General features: G+C 45.6%; 1 protein-coding gene across 6 annotated transcripts in view; it reads right to left on the minus strand.

The window, feature by feature from the left end:
- Positions 1 to 27,550, minus strand: part of TFDP2 (transcription factor Dp-2) — a 125,288-nt gene that overhangs the window by 46,051 nt on the left and 51,687 nt on the right. For all 6 annotated transcript variants that reach the window (XM_033959719.1, XM_033959718.1, XM_033959720.1 and 3 more), the window contains 3 exons: positions 15,584 to 15,708; positions 12,641 to 12,685; positions 7,782 to 7,944 (listed from right to left, as the gene is read on the minus strand). In XM_033959719.1, the coding sequence (XP_033815610.1) occupies positions 7,782 to 7,944; positions 12,641 to 12,685; positions 15,584 to 15,708 (333 nt within the window). The remainder of the gene's footprint in view (positions 1 to 7,781; positions 7,945 to 12,640; positions 12,686 to 15,583; positions 15,709 to 27,550) is intronic.

The following is a 27,550-nucleotide window of genomic DNA, read 5'->3' on the forward strand; positions in this document are numbered from 1 at the left end:
TGACGCTGGAATGGAGCTAGGGAAGCAAAACACTCCATTCCTGAATGTACTGGGTTTAGATAGGTTCCTAAAGGTTAAGGGGATTGAGGGGTACAGATAGAAGTAGAGGTAGGTTATACAAATGGTCAGGAACTACTTCACAGGTCATTGACCTGATGGGCCGCCGCGGGAGCGGACCGCTGGGTGCGATGGACCTCTGGTCTGACCCATTGGAGGCAACTTCTTATGTTCTTATTGTAAAATATCTACACATCTAGGTGTTGGTCAAATGTGTCGTCGTCGTTGTCCCCCACCATTGCTCTCATTAACTAAACTCAATTTCAAAATTTTGTTTTTCTTTTACTGGTTAAAACTTGGGCAATGGCTCCTCGTTAAGCACCGACACTATCAAAGTCACGCACAGACATCTGCGGTGAGAATGTGTAGAGCTGTGAAAACTTCTAGAAAGATCAGCAGAAAAATTGCACAAAGTGGGCAAAACGGGATTTGAAGAGATACATAAAGGTTCAAATTCACCTAACCTCTGCTTGTCTGATCTTCCAGTAAGTGTTTTCCTGGCAAAGGCTGCATGATAAATGAGGGCTGGTTTTTAAAATGCAATCCTTTGGTTTGCCACTTGCTTTCTAATCTGATAAATACTTTCAAATGCTGGGGCCTATAAGATCACCACCATTAAAAAGGGCACTTTATTCTCATGTCCTGCCCAGGCTGGAAGAGCACCCTGCGGGCTGACTGGAACACTCTGCAGTCAAAAGAAACATTTTCTTTGGCTTTTGATATCATGAAAGGAAACACGTGTTCACCCCGACTGTGAATACATATATTTCATTAGATGTGTGTCCTTTTTTGTCTTTTATGTCCCCCTTCTCCTTAATAAAAAGTTCAGTTCTTGCTTTTCTGACCAACTAATTATTACTCTCTATAAGCGACATGCCTGCCAAGACAGACCACGAGCAATTTAGTTATTTTTCACTGACCCTTTTATTCAACTTCATGTTTAACTCCTGTTGTATTATGCAAAGCTTAACTCGGCAAAAGTAGGGCCTATCTGACTATTACCGTATATACATCGATCCGAGTATAAGACGAGGTACCTTTTTACCCCCCAAAAGGGGGAAAAAATGTTGACTCGAATATAAGATGGGAGGGAGAGGGGTGTTAATAGTCATGTGCCCTGCCAGGATCTGTGCCCTGCACCCATCCCTCCCTCCCTGCCTGGCTCTGAACCTAGCCCCCCTCCCTCCCTGCCCAGCTCTCCACCCTGTCCTCCCTCCCTCCCCTCCCTCCCTGCCAGGCTCTGCACCCAGCCCCTCCCTCCCTGCCATGTACCCTGTTCCCCCTCTCTCTTGATGTCCTGCAGGCCTCCACCGGGCCTGCCATATGACCTGGTGGACCAGAATAGGAGGGATCCTTCCCATCTCCTGCAGCCCCAAACATCAGAGGGGCCATAACCGCCTCTGTAGCAACCACAGTCCCTGTTAGGCTAAGGAACAGGAGATCAAAATTCATAAATTCTATGGTTGTTTAGGTACACAATTTCAAACTGTGACAGGAAGATGCCATATGTTGTTTTGCATAAAAAAGGGGGGGTCTGCTTCTGAAGAAGAGAATATCAAAACGGAGACTCAGTCGAGCAGCAACACCATAGTTCTATACAAGAATAAGCAACCCTGTGAGGGAGTTAAGAGTGGACAGAATAAGGTGCATTTTTTAAATTATAACACCAGTGGATTGAATTTGAGAATTTATACAAATAAATCTTTTTGAAAGAATTCATATTATGGCACATTTCAGTTTGAGCACTGGGAAGGTATGATGATGTAAGGTGAGCATTGTGAAAAGTTTTTTCATACTTGGAGGTACTTTCTAATGGCTCCTGGACTCGAGCTAGTCCTTAGTGAAGTCCTTCCTTCACTTTATAAACAACCATTTAGAATAGTTAGTAGAACAAGGTTTGGGATCCCCACATTAAGTGGGCATCGGTTCCCTAGTGGTCTCACCCAACTGCTCTTGAGTTTCATATTTTGTTCTCCGCACACATATGGGGTGGGGGGATGGGAGGGGTGGGCTCTGTTTTGGCTTGGATCAAGTTTAAAGTTTATTTAAAATTTCTTATACTGCCTAATCAAACCTTCTAGGCAGTGTACAAAAATGTTAAAACCGTCTATTAACTAAAATACAGTTTAAAAACACTAGGGCAAATACTAACTTTAAAAGACTAATAGACTAAAAAAAAAATTAAAATTTACAGAGACAAGAGGGAAAGAAGGGCTAGAACTACAATTTGTAAAGAAAAGAAAACATGTATAGGAAAAAAAACAATAGGGAGGGGAGCAGATATTAAGAATCCTTCTAGGTACTAGGTCGTCCTTAAAAGGACAGTTAGGTTTCAAAAGGGTAAAGGAAGAGAAATGTCTTTAATTTCAACTTAAAGTCTGTTAGTGTAAGGACTCCTTTTACGAAGGCGTAATACTGCACGCTAAACCGCCAGCTGCGCTAGCCGCTACCACCTCCTCTTGAGCAAGCGGTAGTTTTTAGGCTAGCGCGTGATAAAAAAGTTGCACACGCTGAAGCCACTAACGCGGCTTCGTAAAAGGAGCCCTAAGTTTTTTACATAGGTAGTTTGGAATAGTTTGGAATACTGTTCCAAAGAGAGGGGACGCTAACAGAAAAAAATTGCAGACCTTAATGTATTTACATGTTTCAATGATGGGATAGTAAGAAGGTTTTAAGCTGTAGATTGTAAAGTCCTTGTAAGGTTGTATGGGCTAAGTAAGTTACTCATGAATTCTGGATGGTTGTTTTGTCTGGTTTTAAATGTTAATTACATTACATTAGGGATTTCTATTCCGCCATTACCTTGCAGTTCAAGGCGGATTTAATAAAAGAATTTTATAGGTGATTCTAGTGAGCTTTACGTAAAAGAGGGGTGACATGATTATATTTTTTTTGCATTAAATAAAATTTTTACTGCAGTATTTTGTACTAATTGGAGTCTTCATAGTTCCTTTTTTGTTGTGCCTTTGAAGAGGGCGTTACAATAATCGATACCTGAGATCGCAAGAGAGTGAATCAAAATGTTCAGGGAAGCAGATTCTAACTGTTTCATCTCGTACTGAAGAGTCCCAGTATGACTTTTGGCTGGGTGGGAGGGCATGATGGTATGGGATTTTGGTTGTACAGTACTCCCCCGATATTTGCGGGGGTTCCATTCCAGGAACCCCCGCGAATCTCGAAAAACCGTGAATACGGTTTTTCATGGGGGAGCCTGAAGAGGGCAGTGGGAGAGGGCAGCTGGAGAGCCGCGAGTGAAGGAAATCACTCGCGGTATGCTCTGACTGCCTCTTCCTGCACTAAGTTGGGCCTTATCCAATCAGGAGCTGCATGTCAAAGAGAGAAGACACATACGAGTCAAAATGCATTTTCAGGGAGCTCATGGGGCTGTGACACCGTGGCAGAAGCCATAATCCCCATCCCAGCCTCTAACCATCACAACTTCATTTGGTGCTGAGGAAAAGAGGGTGCGGATAAAAGATATATTCATAGTTTACTCTCTCACATGCTGCCGTTGAACCACGACGTCGATCTGTTTGTGGGCAAATTTTAAACAGCATCAGGGCACGAGCAAGGATTTGTACACAGTATGGTAGGGCCTCACTAATCAGACAAGAACAGCAGTAACATAATGGTATGTTAAATGGAAACAAGGCATAATCACTGGAAAGGAAACCACAGGGTTGGGCATCCTGACAACAGCATGAAAGTACCAGATGCCACGGGAGGAATGCAAGTAGCATGCTACATGGTTGCAGTGCCAGTGGAATTTCCTAACTCCTGCTGGCAGAACAAGAAGATAGAGATGGAAGCAAACAGTGGAGATAACCAAACAGTCATGCTGAATTAAAAGAGGGTTTTATTACTTGGAATCTAGCTAGGTACTTGGGACCTGGGTTGGCCACTGTTGGAAACAGAATAACTGGGCTTGATGGGCCTTCGGTCTGTCCCAGTGTGGCAATTCTTATGTTCTTATGTGAGCCAAGTATAGGACAATCAAGGCATTGCGACACACTGATGAGTTTGACTCTTAGGCATTGGTGGAATGAGGCATTACGACATCACAATTAGAGAATGACACGGTGACAAAATTCATCACCGTCCCCGTCCCCACGGATAACCATCTTCATATCATTCTTTAAGGAGCAAGGGAAGAATCAGAATATGAATGACCACAACCACTGACCCTCAAGCTTTGCTTTGAAGAATGCTGGTGTAGAAGGACTGAGGTTGAAACAGACACTACAGAATGGCAGTCTCTGGTATCCAGAGCAGATATTGTGATGTCATAATGCCTCATTCCACCAGTGCCTAAGAGCCAATCACATCAGTGATGTCACAATGGCTTCATTATCCTTGGCTCACATAAGAATCAGAGTATGAATGGCCACAACCACTGACCCGCAAGCTTTGCTTTGAAGAATGCTGGTGTAGAAGGACTGAGGTTGAAATAGACACTAGAAAATGACACGGGATTATTTCCCGTGGTTATCCGCGGGGACGGGAACAGTGATGAATTTTGTCACCGTGTCATTCTCTAATCACAATCTCAGCTCTGGAATGTTGCCACTATTTGGATTTCTGCCAGGTTGGCCACTGTTGGAAGCAGGATACTGGGCTTGATGGGCCTTTGGTTTGTCCCAGTATGGCAATTCTTATGCTCTTATGTATGATCCAATGATATGAAAGGTCTTTTTCTTTTAATAATTTTGTCAAAGGATTTGACACAGACCATGTTTCAGCATCACCGCCTGCATCAGGAGACCGTACTGATCTGTATTTTATTGTTTAAGGCCTCACACAATTCAGTCTCTCCCTTGACCAATCTGCTGATCTCTTACACAAACATGTGTAATCAGTTTTTTCATCTTGTTCTGATCATTTGCATCTGTTTCCTGTTTTTCAGGCCTTTTTGCCATTCTCACACACGCCTGATAAAACACAGCCTTTCCCTTTGATGTCTTTTCTTAAATGCTGAAAGGAAGCTGTGAAAGGTAAAGAGGGGAGGGAATTGAGACTACGGGCTAGATTCACTAAGGGCACAGATCGGATCTGATCCACGAGGGATCCGAACCGTATCCAGGGGGCTGATTCACGAATCGCCCTCAAGCAAATGAAAGCGATTGGAATCACGCCCCCCAACTGAGCATTGGATTGCTCTGTAGCGATCCCGACGCGTGTGGAGACCATCTGTAGATGGTCTGCGCATACATCGAAAATCAGCAACTTTGTTATCTTACTTTTAGTCAAGCGAGCCCGTGGTTTTAACCCGTTTTAAACCTGTGGGTTAAAACCAGAGGCTCGCACTGTGAGGGAAGGCCAGAGCAGCGGTTGGAGCAGAGAGCAGGAAAGTCGGGGGCAGAGAGCACGCAGGAGATTAAGGGCAGAGCAGGCCGGCAAGAGCAAATTGGCAGAGTTGGGGAACATAAGAATTGCCGCGGCTGGGTCAGACCAGTGGTCCATTGTGCCCAGCAGTCCGCTCATGCAGCGGCCCTTAGGTCAAAGACCAGCGCCCTAACTGAGACTAGCCTTACCTGCACACGTTCTGGTTCAGCAGGAACTTGTCCAACTTTTTGAATCCCTGGAGGGTGTTTTCCCCTATAACAGCCTCCGGAAGAGCGTTCCAGTTTTCTACCACTCTCTGGGTGAAGAAGAACTTCCTTACATTTGTACGGAATCTATCCACTTTTAACTTTAGAGAGTGCCCTCTCGTTCTCCCTACCTTGGAGAGGGTGAACAACCTGTTCTTATCTACCAAGTCTATTCCCTTCAGTATCTTGAACGTTTCAATCATGTCCCCTCTCAGTCTCCTCTTTTCAAAGGAGAAGAGGCTCAGTTTCTCCAATCTCTCACTGTACGGCAACTCCTCCAGCTCCTTAACCATTTTAGTCGCTCTTCTCTAGACCATTTTGAGTAGTACCATGAACTTCTTCATGTACAGCGACCAGTGCTGGACGCAGTATTCCAGGTGAGGGCATACCATGGCCCGGTACAGCGACATGATAACCTTCATCTGTTTGTGATCTCCTTCTTAATCATTCCTAGCATTCTGTTTACCCAACGTGTGGTGGACACCTGGAATGCGCTTCCAGAGGACGTTATAGGGCAGCGAACGGTACTGGGGTTTAAGAAAGGATTGGACAATTTCCTGCTGGAAAAGGGGATAGAGGGGTATAGATAAAAGATTACTGCACAGGTCCTGGACCTGATGGGCCGCCGCGTGAGCGGACTGCTGGGCGCGATGGACCTCAGGTCTGACCCAGCGGAGGCATTTCTTATGTTCTTATGTTCGCCCTTTTTGTCGCCGCCGCCACACATTGCGCGGACGGCTTCATCGACTTGTCGACCAGTACTCTCAAGTCTCTTTCCTGGGGAGTCTCTCCAAGTACAGCCCCAGACATCCTGTATTTGTGTATAAGATTTTTGTTACCGATATGCATCTCCTTACACTTAACCACGTTGAACATCATTTGCCATATTGCGGCCCATTTTTCGAGCGTGTTTATATCACGTTGCAGATCTTCGCAATCCTCCTGCGTCTTCACTACTCTGAATAACTTAGTATCGTCTGCAAATTTAATCATTTCACTTGTCGTGCCAATTTCCAGATCGTTTATAAATATGTTGAACAGCACGGGCCCAAGCACCGAACCCTGCGGCACTCCACTGGTGACGCTTTTCCAGTCCAAGTATTGTCCATTTACTCCCATTCTCTATTTTCTATCCACCAATCAGTTTTTAATCCAGTGATGTGGCAGAGGGAAGGTCCGGCAGGGAAGGCCATGAAGCAGCCCGTTCACAGTGCTGGCACTGTTGCTGTTTTTGGAGGCCTCGGAGTGGAGGTATGCCAGTCTCACGTTGGGAGGGTCAGTGGGGTTCTGCTGCACAGGGGGATGGGAGGGACGGAGAGAAAGATGTTGCACAAGGGGATGGGTGAGAGGGGAGGAAAGATGTTGCACATGGGGGAGGAGAGAAAGGAAAGAGGAAGAATTGGGGTGGAGGACAGGAAAGGAGAGATGATTGTTGTACATGAAAAAAAATAAGACATCCTCCGAAAATAAGCCCTAATGTGTTTTTTGGACCCAAAATTAATATAAGACACTGTCTTATTTTTGGGGAAACAGAGTAATACCAGATAAGTGCAAGCAGCTACATTATACCTGGATATTCAGCGCCGGCAACACTGTAGCTGGCATTAAAATTAAAAAACAAAACCCACATTAGGGCTGATATTCAGACTGTGGGAAGCAGGATGGCCAACTCCTATGGTCAGCACTGAGCCTGGATATTCCATTTCATGTCACTTCCGGTGACTAGCATTTGAATATCCGGATTTTGGGGGGAGCAGCTATAACTTAACCAGCTAAGTCAATATTGAGCGCTGGCCAGTTAAGTTTATAGAGGCCAACGATGGGCTTATTTGTGCAGCCTGATTTGGCTGCTAAACTTGGCCAGACAGTGCCCAATATTGGTATTTACTGCATGATATAGCCAGTTAAGCTTTAGCTGCTAACTGCAAATATCCGTGGTTAGCTGGCTAAATGCTATTTAACCGGCCAGGAGCCATTCCTGGCTGTGAATTAAAGCCCCCCCCCCCCAAACTAACCAGTTTATAGAGACTAGGAGCATAAAACAAGCATATTTTTCTTTTTCTCCTATATACAGCACATAGCAGATGTATGCAGAATAAAATGCAAGCATTGGGCAAAGCTCGGACATCTACTTACACCATCTCCAGCCAGATGGCTGCTGGAAGTGGTAAATTCTGAAACCAGCTCATCTGCCACTTCATTATAGGAGGTCGTTCCTTTACGCTGAACCTTTTCACACACCTTCATTGAAAAGTGCCGCAAGCCTTTCCCATTTTTGTCTCCTTTCCTGCTCCTTTTACTGCAGGAAGAAACAAGATTTTAGACGTTATTTCACTGTTTTCTGGATCATTTTGGAAAGCAAGTAGTACTGAGGGCTGATTAATCTCTCTGTTTATGCTATAAATATGAAAAAATGAATGTAGAAATTTCATGTAATAATAAGATATTAAAATTAACGTGGGGTCCACTGACAAATTTTGTTAACACTGATTAGCTGGATTATCCTATTCGATTTACACATCCAGGGAGGGTGGGTGGGAGGGAGGAGGGTATTATATTTTATTGTATTAACTGATCAAATGAAAGAGTTTAGGTTCTTGAATGGGGGGGGGGGAAATGTTTTGTAGTTTTTCTTTGATTGATTGTAAGTGCTGCTTTGAAGTCAATTGTATAATTCAATGCACTGTTTTCGTATGGAAAATCAATAAAGATTAAAAAAAAAAAAAAAAAAAAAAACCACAACCACAATGCGTACTCTCAGCTGATATTCTACAGGGCTTATCTGGGTAGCAGTCTCTCCTATCCGGATAAGGCACACTGATCTGACCATAGTCAAATTTTTTAGCAATTCTTAACCACATAGGGCCCGATTCTATAAATGGTGCCTAACCGCAACCAAGTTGTAGGCGCTAGTCCACGCAGTTGTCAATCAATTGCTAGGCATCCTTGATAGAATAACACCTATCGATGGCCTAGGCATCCTTAGGTGTAACTAGGTTTTCCCTGGCCTAATTTACTAGTGCCTAACTCACATGCCTAGTGACGCCTAAGTTTGCCACACCTATTCTCCTCCCCTAACCACACCTACTTTTGATGTAGTCATCAGAGGGTGCCTCGACTTAGGCGTTGCTAGGCTTTGTGCGGATATCCGCACATAACCTTAATTGATAATAATAAATTGTTTTGTTTTTTTAATCGGTTTTAATTGTGTGGTAAATTTCCACGCCGTTTAATCAATTAAAAAACAATTTAGTTGCGTGTGAACTTAAGTTAGGCATCTCTAAGCGTCTGCAATTAGAGCATCTAGATTCGGCTAGCCTAAGCGTGGTTTATAGAATCAGGTTCATAATGCTGTTGAACGTCCAAGACAGACTGTTCTGGTACCATCTGGTTAGTGCTGGGGCAGAGTCAGGGCGGACCCAGAATTTAACCAGGTACAGTTGATATTCAATGGCGGTACCTGGAAAACTAACCGAGCATGCTGGGATTGCATAAACACCTCTATTTTTTTGTTGGTTTCGCTTGAAATATTAGTTTCCTTTTCTGAACCATCTCAAGCCCCGCTCCTTCCCCACCCCCCACTGTCACGCATGCGTGCCACTTCCCTTCCCCCATACCTCTCTAACGTTCCTGGCGCAAGCAGCAACCCCCAACCTGCTGTCGCGCCAGCCTTGGCTCTTCCTCCGATGTCACTTCCTGGACCCATGCCTAGAACTGGTAGGGCTGAATGGCCAAATTTAGCCCCTTTGGTTTCATTTTGCAGCTAATTTTAGTCGCTCAACTTCTGGTCAGTCCAGGAGGTGGTACTAATTAAATCAAGGGAAAAGGGGGAGAAAACGAGGTGGCTACCAAGGGTCAGGTGCTCAATTTTGATTACTTTAATTTCTTTTTTTTTTCACATCTTTATTGAGGTTTTATTTGGGGGGTATTACTTCAAGAAAAAAAACACACCAACCATTTTAGACATTAATACCTCCTTTTACAAAGCTGCGGTAGCAGCTACTGCTGCATTAATTGCTCTGACATCCATAGAGATTTAATGGGCATTGGAGTGTTTGCTGCGCAGCAGCCTTTACTACTGCTTTGTAAAAGGGAGAGCAAGTAAAGCCGCACTGCAGACCTCCAACCCTCCCCCTAACACCTGTATCCAGAAGATGTGAAAGGCCAAGCCCTTGCAGAATTCTTCTGCTCACATAGGGCTAGATTCACTAACCCCCGATTCGGTGTCCGATCTGTGCCCGATTGCATGCAGGCCGACGAAGTCACAAAAGGCCTGCATGCAAATGGGGACAATCGTTGACACGCCCCCCACCCACTGCACGGATCGCTAGAGAGCGATCCCGACACATGCGCAGACCATCTGTAGATGGTCTGCGAATGCGCTGGGTTTGCGCTGTGGGGAAAGGCAGGAGAGTCGGGCTGGCAGGAGAGATTCGGGGCAGGCAGGAGAGAGAAAGAGATTCGGGGCATGCAAGAGATTCGGGTCAGGCAGGAGAGAGAAGGAGATTCGGGGCAGGCAGGAGAGAGAAGGAGATTTGGGGCACGCAAGAGATTCGGGGCAGGCAGGAGAGAGAAGGAGATTCGGGGCACACAAGAGATTCGGGGCAGGCAGGAGAGAGGAGATTCGGGGCACGCAAGAGATTCGGGGCAGGCAGGAGAGAGAAGGAGATTCGGGGCACGCAAGAGATTCGGGGCAGGCAGGAGAGAGAAGGAGATTCGGGGCAGGCAAGAGATTCGGGGCAGGCAGGAGAGAGAAGGAGATTTGGGGCACGCAAGAGATTCGGGGCAGGCAGGAGAGAGAAGGAGATTCGGGGCACGCAAGAGATTCGGGGCAGGCAGGAGAGAGGAGATTCGGGGCACGCAAGAGATTCGGGGCAGGCAGGAGAGAGAAGGAGATTCGGGGCACGCAAGAGATTCGGGGCAGGCAGGAGAGAGAAGGAGATTCGGGGCAGGCAGGAGAGAGAAGGAGATTCGGGGCAGGCAAGAGATTCGGGGCAGGCAGGAGAGAGGAGATTCGGGGCAGGCAAGAGATTCGGGGCAGGCAAGAGATTCAGAGCAGGCAGGAGATCGGGGCTGACAGCAGTGAAGCAGGGCAGAGAGCAGGGCGGCAGAAGGCAGGGCAATCAGAAAGGACCTGAGCGACCGGTCCTCAGCAGTCGCTTCTTTTTGGATTGACCAGCCCAGTCGCTGTTCCCTGAAAAGTTTTGTGAATTGCGTCCCTGCCTACTTTACACGCCGTTTCCCCTCATTTGCATGCATGGATCGGAATCGGATCGGAGGAGAGGTTAGTGAATCGGGTCGCAAACTGATCGGTACACGATCAGTTTGCTCAGTGAATCTAGGCCACAGATCTCTGTGATGTTTCGGAGGACAAGCAGGGATAGCCTTTGAAGCCTACTTTGCATTCATACTTTGGGAAAGACCAATCCCTTCAAGCTGACCATGGTATTTACTCCACTTATGGAGATGAATCCATGCATTTGGAAGAGAATGGTTGTCCCCTGCATACATAGAATGTGGTTTAATATGCACTCTCTGCTGATTTTTCCTTTTTCAAATATCCCTGAACAGCATTGCTTGACAGCACATCTTTGTTAAATACATTCTACTAGTCTCCTCTGTCATATTTTCCAAACTGTCTCCTCTAACCATGTGTTAACCGCTTTTGAAATTTGCAGAACAACCCCTCCCCCCAAACCTCACAAAAAAAAAACCTATTTGAGGAATCTTAGGGGCATTTACCAATTCTAAGTAAATTCCATAGCATCTGGAAATCCAGATGATAAAATCATGAATCCTCATCGAAAATTGGCTGGGTCATTGACAGCCCAGTCTTCAGAACATACCCAGCCATTCTGTTTTTTTAGAAAATCCACAATGAATATGGATGAGATAGATCGGCATAAGAGGAAGCTGTGTATGCAGATCTATTTCATGCATTTCACTATGAGTAACCCTGAAAATCTGATTAGCTAGGCACATTTATCAGTCTACATCAATAAGAGAACATCAGCGTGCCAAGGAAACATCTCTGTCAGATGGATGGTGCCATCATCATATGTCAATCATTTTAAGTTGTGAGTCATCTCTCTATTGAGATGATTAAGTCAAAAGTGACATCCTGGGCACTTATGCCTTGAATCCATCAACAGAATGGAAATAAACTATAAATAGGAGTTAAATATAAATCTGCACTAAAACAGTAGAATATATTTCCACTGAAGAAATATTGAGAAAATTGGTAAAAAATTAATAATGGATCCATGAGGATCTGAGCTGGAATTCCTGAATAATATACAGTACTTAGACTGGCTGTCTGAAGATCCATTAAAATTATTTTGTGACATTGGGATAATTATTAGTGAATGATTGAATCCGTCAAAGCTTATCAATGGCATCCAAAGTTCACAGTTTTGTATATGGGTCTGTAACTTCTGAATATCCTCTTGTTTTAGGGGAAACAAAAGTTCTTTATTTACATTACATTACATTAGTGATTTTTATTCCGCCATTATCTTGCGGTTCAAGGCGGATTACAGAAGAGGATTTCTGGACATGTCCAGAGGTGTTACAGAGAAGAGCGGGTTGCTTCAGAGGATTGAAATATTTCATAAGTGTTAGTTAGTCTTCATGGATTTCTTGAGTAGCAAGGTTTTTATTTCTTTTCTGAAAGTTTTGTAGTCTGGGGTTGCGATTAGTAGATTAGAGAGTTGGTGGTCTAGTTTTGCTACTTAGTTTAATTAACCCCCCTCCCCCTTTTACAAAGCTGTGCGGCAAAAGCCCTTTAAATCTCTATGGGCTTTGGGGCAGTTACCGCAGCAGCCGCCACTAGCGCAGCTTTGTAAAAAAAAAAAAAAAAAAAAGGTGGGTAGGGGTGTGTAAACAGGTTTAAAATTCCAGTGTTTCTTTTAAGAATTCCCAGTGCAAAGCAATAGATATAGCGTTCGGCTTCAAGGTGACCTTCAGCTGTGTCATTAATATTTTGGCATGTTTACCTTTCTGAAAAATCATCTATGAACTCCCTTGGCCGTTTTCTGTCTCTAAGGAAAAAGAAAACAACAACTTGTTAAACTTATTTTACTTCCATACAAAGGGCAATTCTATGAATTAGGTGTTCACATTTATTTCTACATGCAAATGTTTAGAATAAAGACCCATACATGTATGTACACATATATAGATAAAATGTAATAGTCTGCCTAAGCATTGTTCTGCAAATATTCGCTTAACTTACATAGCAGGTATTTGAAAGGGGCATACGCTGCAGAAGGAACACAGGTGGAGCACAAATGGAGCCCCAACCTGCATGAGTAACTTACAGAATTTAGTAAGTTTTGCGTACTTCTGCAGCGTTAGCCCGTCAAGGCATTTCCCTCCCTTATTCTCCATTTAGCAGTGTTGGTTTCAAATATTTTTTCATAACTGTTATTTCCATATGGAGTTTTAGTGATATACTTATGTTGGATATACCAGATTCCTAAAAGCTAGCCTCCACAGCATCACTGACCCCAGTCTTGGCCTATCGGGAGTCTAGAATAGTGCCGCCCGATTCAGGGAAAATTTTTTCAATTTGATGCAGTCTATTGAATTAATTTTTTGATTTGATTTGCTTTTCCTGCCCAATTGGATGTGTTTTTCAAACATCCTGGTGGGTTTATTTTGTAGCCTTTTCACCCATTCCACCCCTCTTTGCCCTCTCCAACCCCACACTGGTGCTGTGATGTAAATAAAATAAACAAACAAACAAAAAAGACTATTCCTCTCTGTTAGGTCTTAGCTCACACTCCCTAACACCAGCTTTGACAGGATACACAGTTCAAATCTGAAATATTGTAATCACAAAATAGAAAAGTAAGTTCTTTTTTCTTCCTTTTGTTGTCTGGTCATTTTATTATTCAAATCATGTTGGTCCCAGGCTCTGGTTTCTGTTTGTCTTCTGTTAACTCGCTCACCAGGGTCTCCTGCCCATTTGATGTTTTCTTCTTTCTCTGTGCTCATCATCCATCTTCCTTCTCTGTATCTTTCCTTCCACTGATAAACCCAACATTTCTTTCCTAATGTCTACCATCTCTCTCTCTCTCTTCCTTGTGCCCTGGGTCAAACCTCTCTGTTCTCCTCTATGCAGAATCTCTCCCTTCCTCCCCTCCATTATCATGCGCAACATTTCTTTCTCTCTCCCCAAGCACCATCTCTCCCTTCACCCTATGTCCAACATTTTTCCCTCTCTCTTTTCCAAGCATGTCTCCCTCCCCTCCACCATATGCAGGATTTCTGCCTCTCACCCCTTTCTACCTCTTTATTGAATACCCTTCTTCTCCTCCATCCCATGTCCAACAATTTTTTCTCTTTTCCCTCATGTGCAGCAGCTTACTAATCCGCCTATCCCTCTGTGCAGCAGCTTTCCGTCCCTCCCACCCCCCATCAGATCTCCTAATGCAGCACCAGTTGTGGTGGATGGCTAGTAGATGCAGACTCTGAACAGGCTGCTCGTGGTCTGCCCCGCCGGGACCTTCCCTCTGCTGCATCACTGATGATATCACTGATGTCTTAGCAGAGTGAAGCCCTGGCGGGCAGGCCACAAACACCCTATTCAGAGCCTGCATCTGCTAGCCATCCACTGCCACTGCTGCTTTAGGAGATCCTGGAGGTATGTCAGGCCTCATCGAGGGTATGGCTGTTCACTGAATCGGTGAGTCCGATTTTGGGGGGCAACGAATCGATTTGAATCGATTCACCAAAGTGAGTCAGTGAATCGATTTGAATCAGCAAGTTGGACAGCACTGGTCCAGGACAGAGGTAAGAACTGAACTAAAGACCATTTACATGCTCATATGTAGCACTGTCACTGATGCAGTCTCCCCCAGACTCTATATATGGCATTCAGCTTTGGGAGCGCTCAAAAGAGGCACAAGCAACTTAACTGGCTAATGAGATCTTATTAAATAATTGGATTTTAAACAATCATTAAGTTAATTGGCATCAATTAGGATTTTCAGCGCATATGACTAAGTGCTATTTAAATAGGCTGGGTGCCTACAAATCAGTACATATCTTAAAAGGGGGCATGGATGCATCAGGGGTGTTCCAAAAAGTTGTGTGCGGCGTTACTTAATAACGAGCTGATATGCCCAACTTCACTGCTAAATTTACACCAGGTTTCAGCAGGAGGGGAGGTGTGGCCTAGTGGTTAAAGCTGCTGCCTCGAAACCCTGAGGTTGTGCGTTTGATCCCAGCCTGCTCATTTCACCCTCCATTGCCCCAGGCACCACAGCTAGATTGTGAGCCTGCCAGGAGAGATGGGGAAAATACTTAAAGAGTACCCGATTACTAATGTATTGTAATGTATTGGGTAAATCTCTTCATGAAAAGGCAGCTAATAAATCCCATTATATAAATAAGTCTGGCACCCAAAGTTAGAGCATGGGAATCGGCGCTAAAGCACAATTTTATACTCTTCTGGCACCCATTTCTGAGTGCCACTTCAAGAATCCAGCTTTTAGTCCCCAAATTATTTATTTATTCAATTTTCTATACCGTTCTCCCAAGGGAGCTCAGAAAGGTTTACATGAATTTATTCAGCATTTTTCCCTGTCTGTCCCGGTGGGCTCACAATCTATCTAAAGTACCTGGGGCGATGGGGGGATTAAGTGACTTGCCTGGGGCCACAAGGAGCAGCGAGGGTTTGAACCCACAACCTCAGGGTGCTGAGGCTGGAGCTTTAACCACTGCGCCACACTCACAATTTTTAATTTCAAAATTATTTTCCTTCTGAAGAAGCATATTATTACTTTTCAGTACCATAATATTAGATTTTCAGTAGCATAATATTAGATTTTTTTTTTTTACACCATGAAGATTTCATTCTTCAGATTTGAGTTGAGCAGGAAGAAATACTCCCCCATACCCATCCATCTAGTCCCACGCCCAGAAAACATTACCCTGGAATCCAGCTGCTAGCTTCTGCTATGTGAGTCTGAGTGACCATTGTCAGAGATGCTGGCGTATATGGACCTCCAATCAGAATGTTTTCTGAGCTGGAGAGCCGCTGAGGAGTGCTTATGATCTGAAAAAAAAAAATTAAACAGAATCCAAGTTTCTTAGCTTAAACTAATGACCACCTTTCATTTGACACAGCAAAGTGTACACAGTCTCATAACAATAAGAACAAAGATGTAATTTACAGTCATATTAAAACACAGCAGCAGTTTACAATCAAATTAACAGAAATACAGACTTATTAAAAAGAACAACTCAAAAAGAGCAAGTGTGGCAAAACTACTCCATCACTAAACATTTCACCAGTCACTGTACTTAGGGGTCCTTTTACTAAGCACGTACTAAATGCTAAGGCACCCATTATATTCTATGGACGCCTTACTGCTCGCTAAATCAGGTTAGCGCACCTTAATAAAAAGACGCCTTAATGCTGTAACTGCTGTCATGGAATGTCTAATATTATGCAAATATACGGTTACCTACTATAAGCAATAATTCAAATTAAGCAGAATATAAGGGCTCCTTTTATCAAGGCACGCTACGAGGGTTTTCAAGATTTCCCCAATGAATATGCATGAGATCTATTTGCATGCATTGCTTTCATTGCATGCTAATAGATCTCATGCATATTCACTGGGGAAAATCCTGAAAACCCGACTGGATTGCGGCCCTCAAGGAGGGACTTTGACACCCCTGATCTAGGCCTTTCTTTTGTGAGCTAGCATCTTCCTCCTGCTCTTTAGTTCTAACATCTTCAAAAATCTTGACCATTTCATTGATTTCAAAGGAACAGTGAAGTGAAGTGTCAGTGGAAGGTTAGTCAGGCAACATTAACTGAACATAAAGGGTTAATATGAAAAGGAAAAAAACAACAACAACAAATGGGAGATTATAAGGTCTTACTTAAGAAAATATCACTACATCTGACTGGGCTCACAGAAACAAATCAGACTGCAAAGTTTGCCACTAGACTGCTGCCAAGTCCTGAAGGGAACTTCAGTTTTGTTTGTGGCATAATCAGTTTGTTAGATTGATTATTTTCAGATGTGCAGTCGTTCTTCCGCTTGGGACAAGGGCACATCAGGGTTTTGCTGCTAACTTCAATAGTTAGCAGGAAATTGTTGTACATAGCTAAAGTGCCTAGAGCAGGGGTGTCCAACCTGCGGCCCCGTGAAGTATTTTGTGCGGCCCCGGTCGAGGGTGATGCAGTGTTTTCCTCTGCTGCCCCCGGGTGTTTACCATCTTACCGTCTTGCCGGCGCCTCTGATGACATCATCAGAGACGCAGCAGTGGAATTCAGAGCATGGGAAGGCCACTAAGCAGCGTCTTTAGTGTGATGCGGCCACTGCTGGAGCCAGTAGGTTTGACGGTCGTCTCGTGGTTTATAACAGGGACGATTGACAATATTGTTTAGACATGTCTACGTTATATGTGATAACTGTAGGGAAACAAGATTTTATGTATGTGATATGGAAACCATATCGTTGTATGTGGTATATAAATTTTTAATAAATAAATAAATATATCCTATGGGGCTCATAATAAAAAAACAAAACAAAAAAAAGTCTAAAAAGTGGCCTAAATGGCTACTTGGATGATCAAAAAACCTGACTGTCCAAGTACCTATAATCAAAGCTGGTTTTAGACGTATCTAAAACCAACTTAGGCCTTTCCCCTGCTTCTAAATGCACAGAGAGAAAAGAGGAGTTTTTAGAGGAGGGGAAAGCCGGCGGTGGGCGGGAGGTGGGCCGACCTACACCAAGGCGTACAACACGTATAACCAAAACATTTGACAGGTTGCCTAGTCGGCACTTATACGTTTTGACTTAGACCAAGTCAAAACAGGTATAAGTGCCGAAAAAGGGGCCGCTGAGCTGATGGCGGCTGGCGCGATCAGTTCAGCGGCTGCAAACCTACCCACCCCCACCACAACCATCGCGGCAGGAGATGCCTCATCTCCCCTACTGCGATGCGATCAACCCTCTACCCGAACTGCCACGACCTGTGGCAGGAGAAATGCCCAATCTCTCCTGCCGTGGGTTGTGGCAGTTCGTGTAGAGGTGTGATCGCATCGCAGCAGGGGAGATGGCCAATCTCTCCTGCCGTGATACATCACACACACACACCCCCCGACAACATCGGGGCAAGAAAGAGCCCAAGCCCTCTTGCCCTGTCGACAGCCCCGATGCGATCGAGCCAGGAGGGAGCCCAAGCACTCCTGGCCACGGCGGACCCCCTACCCCCCACCCCCACTAAAGTACAGGCAGGAGGGATCCTAGGCCCTCCTGCCCTCAACTCAACTCCCCCCCACGACCGTTCCCCTGAACCCGATTGGCCCCCCCCGCCAACCCGCGACCCCCCCCCCCGCTGATCCCACGACTACCCACCCCCCATATCTTGAAAGCGTTGGCCGGACGGACGGATGCCAAGCCCGCCCGTCCGGCAGGCCAGCCAGTTCAGGAATGGGGCCAGATTGGCCCAGGCAGCTCAAACCCTGCCCACAGGTGGGGCCTGAGGCTCCTGGGCCAACCAGAATAGGCCCAGGAGCCTTAGGCTCTTCCTGTGGGCGGGGCCTTAAGCACATGAGCCGGGTTGGGTCCCTCCTGCTCCAATAGTGTCGGGGAGGTCGGGGGTGCTGTGGGGCAAGAGGGCTTGGGAGCCCTCTTGCCCCGATGTCGTTGGGGGGGGTCGCAGTTTGACAGGGCAGGAGAGCTTGGGCTCCTTCCTGCCTGGATCGTTTTAGGGGGGGTGGATTCTTTAACCGGTGTTGTTTTTGACAGACACCGGATACAGAATCCAGCTTTTAGGCGAAGGACTGGCTCCTCCTTCGCATAAAAGCCCTTGTTTTGGACGTTTGGGACTTAGGCTTTTTTTTAGGTTGATTATAGGGTATAAGTTTAGACATAGTGGTGGTCTGGGCGTTTAAACAGCTGAATGTAGAGGCAGGCCATTATAAAAAAAAAACCTCCTTTTGGATGTGTTTTTTTTTATAATGGACATTTTCCCTGCTTCTACTTTCAACGTTTAAGGCCTTAGGCCAACAGGGGACTTAGACATTTTTTTTTATTATGCCCCTCCAAGTGTCTAAGTTAAAAGCATGAGGTGGCAACTTCAATAGTCCCCTTGCTTTTGGTTAGGAATCAGCACAGAGCAGCAGTTTCAGCTCTAAACAAAATATGGTGTTAAAACCCTAACTGATCTCCTGTAACGTGGTTTTTAGAATCAGCCGCAGCGGTAACAGCTCTGATGATCATAGAATTCCTACGAGTGTCAGAGCTGTTACCACCGTGACCAGTGCTAAAAACCACACTACAGTTTTGTAAAAGGGGGGAGGGTTACCATATGGCTCCAGAAAAAGGAGGACGGATTGAGACATCCAGGTTTTACTTCCATTTGTTTCAATAGAAGTAAAGCCCAGATGTCTCTATCTGTTCTCCTTACTTCCATTGCTTTCAGTAGAAGTAAAACCCGGATGTCTCAATCCATCCTCCTTTTTCTGGAGCCATATGGTAATCCTAGATATATGCAGACCAGTGGTATAGCCACAGAGGACCTTGAACATTTGTTAACACCCCCCCCCCCCCACACACACACACACTCCTTTGGGGCTTAGCCTTCTTCAAAACTGTGGCATCAAATGCGTGGCTGGTGGGGATGTCCAATCCTCACCAGCCAAACAGATTATCTGCCAGAGCCGCACCCATTTGCTGAAGCAGTGAGGAAACCAGCAGGGTGCTCCAGTTGCTGGCACTTCTGCACATGCTCAGTTTATGCACTGAACGGAGCATGTACGGAAGTGCCAGTATATCCATAGCTGGGGCACTCTGCTTTCTCACTGCGTCATCAACATAGCTCTAGACAGAGAATGTCTGCTGCTGGTGGAGCTTGAGCTACACCCCTGAAATTGCAGACACATTACATCTACTCTGCAGAATGTTTCCCTCTTGTTAGCAAGGGTCATTCCTGTGGTGTATGGTCATCTTCACTCCCTGCAGCTTAACTATCACATCTGCTAGAAATGCAGATCTCACCAGATCCAAAGAACAACAGCTTAGGTAAACAAATTATATCCTGAAATTATTCATACTGGTTATAATTAAATGTAAAACAACTGCATTTGGGCAACCTTATTTGCAGAAGAAAAAATAAAACTACTGTCAAATCAATGACCAAACATCGGCTTTGGGTTTGTGAAGGAACACAACAAGCATGCATGGGGACTAATAACCTTGATCATCAGTCCTACAGCTTTTTTGAAGAGCAGCCAACCTACTGCTTACCAGTGTACAATTCTGGAGGCCGCACCTTCAAAAAGATATAAAAAAGGATGAAGTTGGTCCAGAGGAAGACTACTAAAATGGTGCATGGTCTTCGTCATAAGGCGTAAGGGGACAGGCCAGCCCAAAGGTATCTGATGCCCTAGGACAGGTGAATCTTTAACTGTTTGCCCCACCTAGGGGCTGATCAAGACCATACCCCTTCTTTCTAGTGCCCAAACTCTCCCCTTCCCTACACCCTACCCCCCCTCACCCATAAGGTGTCCAGCATCTCTTTTTCATTTCTTACCTCCCTCTGAACATCCAACGTGGCATCAGTGCAGCAGTCAGAATCTCTAAACAAGCCTCATCACAGCTAGTGTGGGCTTTGAGCTAGAGAGTTGCGCGGGGACAGAAATCCCACCCGTCCCCACCCGTCCCCGCCAAAATCCCACCCATCCCCACCCGTCCCCGTGAGGAATCCCTCCGTCCCCACCCGTCCCCGTGAGGAATCCCTCCGTCCCCACCCGTCCCCGCGAGGAATCCCCTCCGTCCCCACCCGTCCCCGCGAGGAATCCCCTCCGTCCCCACCCGTCCCCGCGAGGAATCCCCTCCGTCACCATCCTTCCCTATAAACTTCAGAAATAGTTATTTTATTTAATTATGCTACTGAATTAAAGGCTCTGGTAGAGACCCATTTACAAATAAGCAAAGAGACTATTAATTTGGAAATATTAATTGGGAAGAATACATACTTTGTAAATGGGTTTCTACCAGAACCTCTAATGTAAATATAAAATATAAATACTCAGCTGATGAGAACCCACAAACTGTCAGCTGAGGACTTCCTTTGCAGTTGGCCTGGGGTCCCTTTTGCCAAGCTTGGCAGGCAGCAGTAGCGTCCCTGAGTCACAGATGCTGGCACCTCAGTGGCTCATGGATGCTGCCAGCGACTGCTGCGCTTGGTGGAGGGGAGTTCTGACCATCTCTAGAGGAGGTCCTCTGCTGGCGGTGCTTGGGGATCCCCACCAGTCACAGCAAGGGCCAACAAGTACTTCAACACTGTAGAAATAAAACCAGAAATGCATTTCCTTTTCTTTTGAACACAAAACAAAGATATCTGCCATATACATTTCCCAAGGCAGATGACTCTATGCAATGTCACCTCGGTAACAAAATACAAAATAGACAAATACACCCCCTCCCTTTTTACTAAACCACAATAGTAGGTTTTAGCACAGGGAGTTACGCTGAATGCCTCGCGCTGCTCTCAATGCTCATAGGCTCCCTGCGCTAAAAAACAATATTGCGGTTTAGTAAAAGGGAGCCATAGTGCAAAATATAGACAGCAGATATAAATTCTCAAAACAGACACATTTTGATCACTAAATTGAAAATAAAATCATTTTTCCTATCTTTGCTGTTTGGTGATTTCATGAGTCTCTGGTTGCACTTTCTTCTTCTGACTGTGCATCCAATCTTTCTTCCTTTCTTTCAGCCTCCTGTATGTTTCCTCTCCTCCAGACCTCATTCTCTCCCCCAACTTTTTCTTTCTGTCTCCCTGTTCCCCCTTCTTTCTGTCTCTCTGTCTGCCCCCTTTCTTTCTTTCTCCGTGCCCTCCCCCAAGCCACTCGGTTTGCTGCCACCGCCATCGGGGAATAGTCCCCAAGCCACCGCTGTCCCAAGCTTTCCCTGCAGAAGCGTCGCGCTGACCAGCATTCCGCTCCCTGACGTCAATTCTGACGTAGGAGAGGAAGTTCCGGGCCAACAAGGCATTTCTCCTCATTCCATCCAGCCTGAGCCCCATCTCTCCTTGATCCAGCATTTCCCTTCTGTGTCTGTCAGAATTACCATTCCACCTATTTTCCAGCATCACCCTTCTTTGTGTCCATCTCACCTATATCCCTATCTCACCACTTTTTCAGAATCTTCATTTGTCTCTGTCCTTGTCTTTACCCCATATTCACCATTTGCCCTTTCAATGTCTTTATCTCCCCCCCCCCCACACACACTTTTTCAGCATTACTTCTATGTCTCTATTTCACCTCCTCTTCATGTCCCCTCTGTATCTCTATCCTTATTCAGTAGGTCCTGCTTACTCTTTCTCTTCTTTGTGCCACTATCTCCATTTTCAGCTTTCCCCCCTTTTCCTTTGTTAATGCACCCTGTAGCCAGAATCTTTCCACCCTCCCTCCACTCCGGCCCAACCCAGTATGAAATATTTCCTTTTGTTTCCCTCCCCTCTCTCTTTCTCTCTCTCTTCTCCTCCCTCACCCACGAGTCCTGCATCTGGCCCTCTCCCTTCTACCTGCACCTGGCAACACCCCCCTGCTCCGCGGCTCTCTTAAGCAACTCGTCAGCAGCGGTGATCAAGACAAGCTGCCGACATCGAGGCCTTCCCTCTACGAGTCCCACCTTTGTGGAAAAAGGAAGTTGAAACAAGCGGGACTCGCAGAGGGTAGGCCCCGACGCCAGAAGCTTGTGTCGATCGTTGCCGAAGAGAGCCGCAGGGAGAGGGAGATAGGAAGGCTGTAGAAGCTCCGGAGCATGACACCGAACCCGGCCAGGATGATTTCTTTTTCAGGCTGCTGCTGCCGCTGCCATCCCCCACCCGAAATGACAAAAAACAGCCTAATGCCCGCGTCGGGAAATAGCCATGCTGAGCAGTGAGCTCAGCACGTACACAGATGAAAGCCTTGCTTGCTGATTGGTCCGGCGGCACGGTGGGGCGGGGCCGCCGGACCAATCAGCAAGCAAGGCTTTCATCTGTGTACGTGCTGAGCTCACTGCTCAACATGGCTATTTCCCGACGCGACGCCAGACTTGTAATGTAAGCTGCATGCTTGCATCGCCAGAATTTAGGTAGGTTGTTTTCATCCCCGTGGGAGTCCCGTGGGCAAGGGGGCGTCCCCGTGGGAGTCCCGTGGGTCAGGGGGGCATCCCCGTGGGAGTCCCGTGGGCCAGGGGGCATCCCCGTGGGAGTCCCGTGGGCCAGGGGGGGAACCCGCGGGATCCCCGCGGGACCCGCGGGATCCCCGCGATCCCCGTTCCCGTGCAGACCTCTACTTTGAGCATCTATATATACTCTGGGCATGCCACTTTGCATCGTCCCACCCACTGTTTCAAGGGCTAAAACATGGCAAACTATGAGCTGCATGATTACACATCTGAACTGAGTCTTATTTACAGTCTCTGATCGCCATACCAATTCCACCTAGGTAGACACTTACTCTAGAACAGTGTTCTTCAACCTTTTTACACCTATGGACCGGCGGAAATAAAATAATTATTTCGTGGACCAGCAAACTAATAAGACTGAAATTTTTTAAAACCCCATTGCCACCCCATCCCCGCGAGCTCGGTCCCATTAACCATCTGATCCCATCCGCACAAGCCTCAAATAGTTAAGATTTTATATTGAACATATTTTATTAAAGTATAAAAAGAAACAATATTCTGTACAATTGTCATTTTATAAATATAAATAATACAGGGCAAGGATCAACAAAACCCCCGTCTCGCCTCCCCTTCACATATATCCCCTCTACTATCAAGAAAACTGAATAAGCCAAATTATTACAGAATACTACACAAATATCATGCTAACAGAATACCACAGTCACACATGGCAGGAATGGTGTTAGGGGAGTGGAACTAGGGCAACTGCCTCCTGGTCAGAGAGAGCCCTAAGCCAGCTGGAAGCTAAAGACGCACTGGGCTTTGCACTCCCCAATTATGTCTAACATCAGCTCTAGCAGGATACATATTTTAAATCTGATATATTCTAATCACAAGATAGAAATAAAATTATTTTTTTCTACCTTTTGTCATCTCTGGTTTCTGCTTTCATCTTCTTTTCACTCTTTTCCATCCAGCGTCTGCCCTCTGTCTCTTCAATCCAGCATCTGCCTCTTCCATCCACTGTATGCCCTCTACCCCCTCCCCCTTCCATATGGTATCTGCGTTCTTTCTATGCCCCTCTCTCCTAAACCAGATCTAGCATCTTTGTCCCTCTTTCCTTATTTTTCATCTGATCCCCCTTCCCAGCATTAATCTCTTTCTACTTTGTCATTCCTCTGTCTCTCCCCTTTCCCTCATCTGATCTCTCCATTCCATCCTGACTCCTTCCCCTCCTCTAATCTTCCTGCCAGCTGTTTCCTTCCAATGTTCCTCCTCCCCTGTCCAGCAGTACCTTCTCCCTTTCTTCCTTCCCTTATCCAACAGTAATTCTCATCCCTTCCCCTTCTCCCCTGTCAGCAGTAGCCCCTTCCCCTCCCTTGTCCAGGAGTACCCCTTCTCCCTTTCCTCCTCCTCTTATCCAACAGTAATTCTCATCCCTTCCCCTTCTCCCCTGTCAGCAGTAGCCCCTTCCCCTCCCTTGTCCAGGAGTACCCCTTCTCCCTTTCCTCCTCCTCTTATCCAACAGTAACTCTGGTCCCTTCTCCCCTGTCAGCAGTAGCCCTTTCCCCTCCCTTGTCCAGGAGCATCCCTTCTCCCTTTCCTCCTCCTCTTATCCAACAGTAACTCTCATCCCTTCCCTTTCCCTTCTCCCCTGTCAGCAGTAGCCCTTTCCCCTCCCTTGTCCAGGAGCACCCCTACTCCCTTCCCTCCTTCCCTCTCCAGCAAATGTTTCCTCTATGTAGGCTAGCGGCAGCTCTATGTGCTTTTAACTTCGGCACACAGCTGCCCCTAAGCAGTATTTTAGCTGCGGTTTCATGAGGCAGCCTCGGGGCCTTTGTTAGGCCAGCCTGCTTTGATGATGCGATATGGGCCGGCCTATCAAAGGCCCCGAGGCTGCCTCATGAAACCGCGCTAAAATACTGCCTAGGGGCAGCTGTGTGCCGAAGTTAAAAGCACACAAAGCTGCCCCTGCTTGTCTGGGGGTGCGGAGACATACGCAGAGGAGTAGGAAGTGGAAGGCAGGAGTGGACGCCGGCACTTTTTGCTGTGGCTGGGGACCCAAATCCTTCGCGGACCGGCACCGGTCCGCGGACCGGCGGTTGAAGAACTGTGCTCTAGAAGCCTGGCTTTGCCTTCCCACAGTTCTGGTCAAAACTTCCTCCCCTACCCCTTAACTCATGCCTAGGTCAGCTTAGGTGCTATGTAGGCAAAGCCTCAGCCTAATGGTTAGTGAAGCAGCTTGAGAACCTGGAGAACAGGGTTCAATTCCCACTGCACCACCTTATGACTCTAATCAAATCACTTAACCCTCCCTTACCTCAGGTACAAAATACAGTATATACAGTATGTAACATGCAAACTGCTTTGATTGTAACCATGGAAAGGCAGTATATGAAATCCAATCCCCTTTCACTTTCCTATGTAAGAATGCCTGCTGCACTCAGGGTGGAGTGCTTGGTAGTTATTTAAACACAAGTCAGTGTTCGGAGCTTCTCCATTTTTGTGAAATAGAAAAGGAGTGCCTTGTTTGTTCTTCTTTAAACAGATTTTATTTTTAGCAGACCGAGCACAAAATTGGGTTCCTCCAAGGATAACATTAATAATTGCTTCAAGGATGTAGGCATCCTACTCCGCTAAGGTCTGCTACTTAGCCATGAGTATGACTTGCATCTTTAAATATCTGTTAGCTCTATAAAAAGGTGTCAGCTCCACCCAACTGCTCAGCTGCATTTCTTTTAACCAATTCAAGGTTCACAGGAAGGACTTGTATGAGACAACATGGAGCCATGGGTTTGATTCCTGAATCAAGGCCTAGATGCACTAAACACGGCCGTAAGACTGTGGATCACTGTGGGCCGGTTTTATGCCAATTTCTGAATCAAGGCCTAGATGCACTAAACATGGTCAGTAAGACTGTGTGGATCACTGTGGGCCGATTCCGAAACAGCAATCAATGCTCAAACAAGTTTGCATGCAAATGATTTGCATGGAGGTTCGCCATAATCTCCATTCGATCCAGTCCAATTGATCGCTGTGAGTGCAACTCTCATACATGCGCAGAATAGACCAGTTGATATAGTGACAATGTATGCATGCACCAGATTTGCAACGTCAGTCATAGGCGTGGATTGGTGTAGCACGTCATATGCATGTCATTGGCGAGCGTCAAAGGTGTCGGTACTTCCTCTTTCCGTAAAGCAAGTAGCAGCCAATCCAACACCATGATGTTAAATACACGTGACTATTGAGGCTGTATGGAGGGGGCGGAGAGGTAGCAGCAGACTACGCAAATGTGGGCCATAAATTAGGGTGATACTGTATAAAGTTCTGGCCCAACTCGTACATATTTTAATCATGGGGAATGAAAATTTTAGCCTTCTCTCGTTGGCCTCATCTTTTTAATGCCCTCTCTTTTATATTTTACGCTCTTAACAGGCATACATAAGACGCACCTTCAACACATGTGCTCACAACATGCATATAACACATGTATATGTCCCTGCTATTGTAGAAACTGTATTTATGGTATCAATGTTATAAATATTATATTAATTTCAGGGCTGAACTATTGGTAAGACACATAACCAGTCGCTTTTTTCGGATCACTAAAAGTGATTGCTTTTTTTTATGCATCGCAAAGCGATGTTAAGAACATCAATCGCTCGGCTAACTTACATAGCATTTCAATATTATTGACCTTATTTGCATGGCCAGATCGGAGAATGAGCAATCATGAGAAAACCACATGGTGAGCCATTTTCTGCATCGGGTCGGCAAACCCAATTGTTGCTAACCCAGTCAAAACCCATTTAGCGACAATTGTTACACGATCGCTGACTTTAGTGCATCTGGGCCCAAGTCTTTTGTTCCATGAGCTGGCTGGAGCTGAAGAAGCCACAGAGGAAGCACTCGCAGCACCTGAGGGAAGGGAATCAACATCAAAGTCATTGTGCAATAGCAAAACCTAGTGGCCAGATTCAGTGGAAAGAGCTCTGGTGTGAAGGACTGTGGCCGTGAGGATTGACTAGGCTGAATGAGTTTGGAAAGAATATATAAGAAAATTCCCCAGGAAAGTGAAAATGAAGGCACATCACACTGCTGATTGCTTCTGTTTCAAGCAAGCTATGGACAAGTACATATGATCTCTAAGTGAGAGGAAGGGATAGTGGATTGGATTGGGTGGGCAGACTGGATAGGCCATATGGCTTTCGCTGACTTCATTTTTCTCCGTTTCTACAATTGAGCTGAAGTTCTAAGGTTCTTTTCAAATCTTAACACACACCACAAAGACTAACAAGATCCTCCACTTAAAAAATATTAATAAAAAGAAGACTATAATGGATAATGTATAACAGAGATTGCCAACCAGAAAAGTTGACCCAATTTTTCCACAGAGAGACGACAGTCCAAAACAAAAAACCACTGTGGAAGCAGATGTTCCTGATGTAGACTTTATTGATAGTTCAATGAAATAATCCACAAATACAATCAATGAGGTCCACTTCATTATCATATTTGTGGATTATTTTGTTGAATTATCAATAAAGTCTACATCAGGGACATCCGCGCCCACAATGTTTTTTTTTTTGTTTTGGTATATCAGAGATTGGCAATATCCAGCTCTGGTACACACGAATCTTCTTCTGAACCTCTGACATACCAAAAACATGGTCATTTTCAAATTTACAGGCCACCTCTGAATCTTGCAACCAGAATATAAAATAAAAAGAGAATGCATATGATGTTGAGGAG

This window comes from Geotrypetes seraphini, chromosome 9 (assembly GCF_902459505.1).
Source record: "Geotrypetes seraphini chromosome 9, aGeoSer1.1, whole genome shotgun sequence".
NCBI lineage: Eukaryota > Metazoa > Chordata > Amphibia > Gymnophiona > Dermophiidae > Geotrypetes > Geotrypetes seraphini.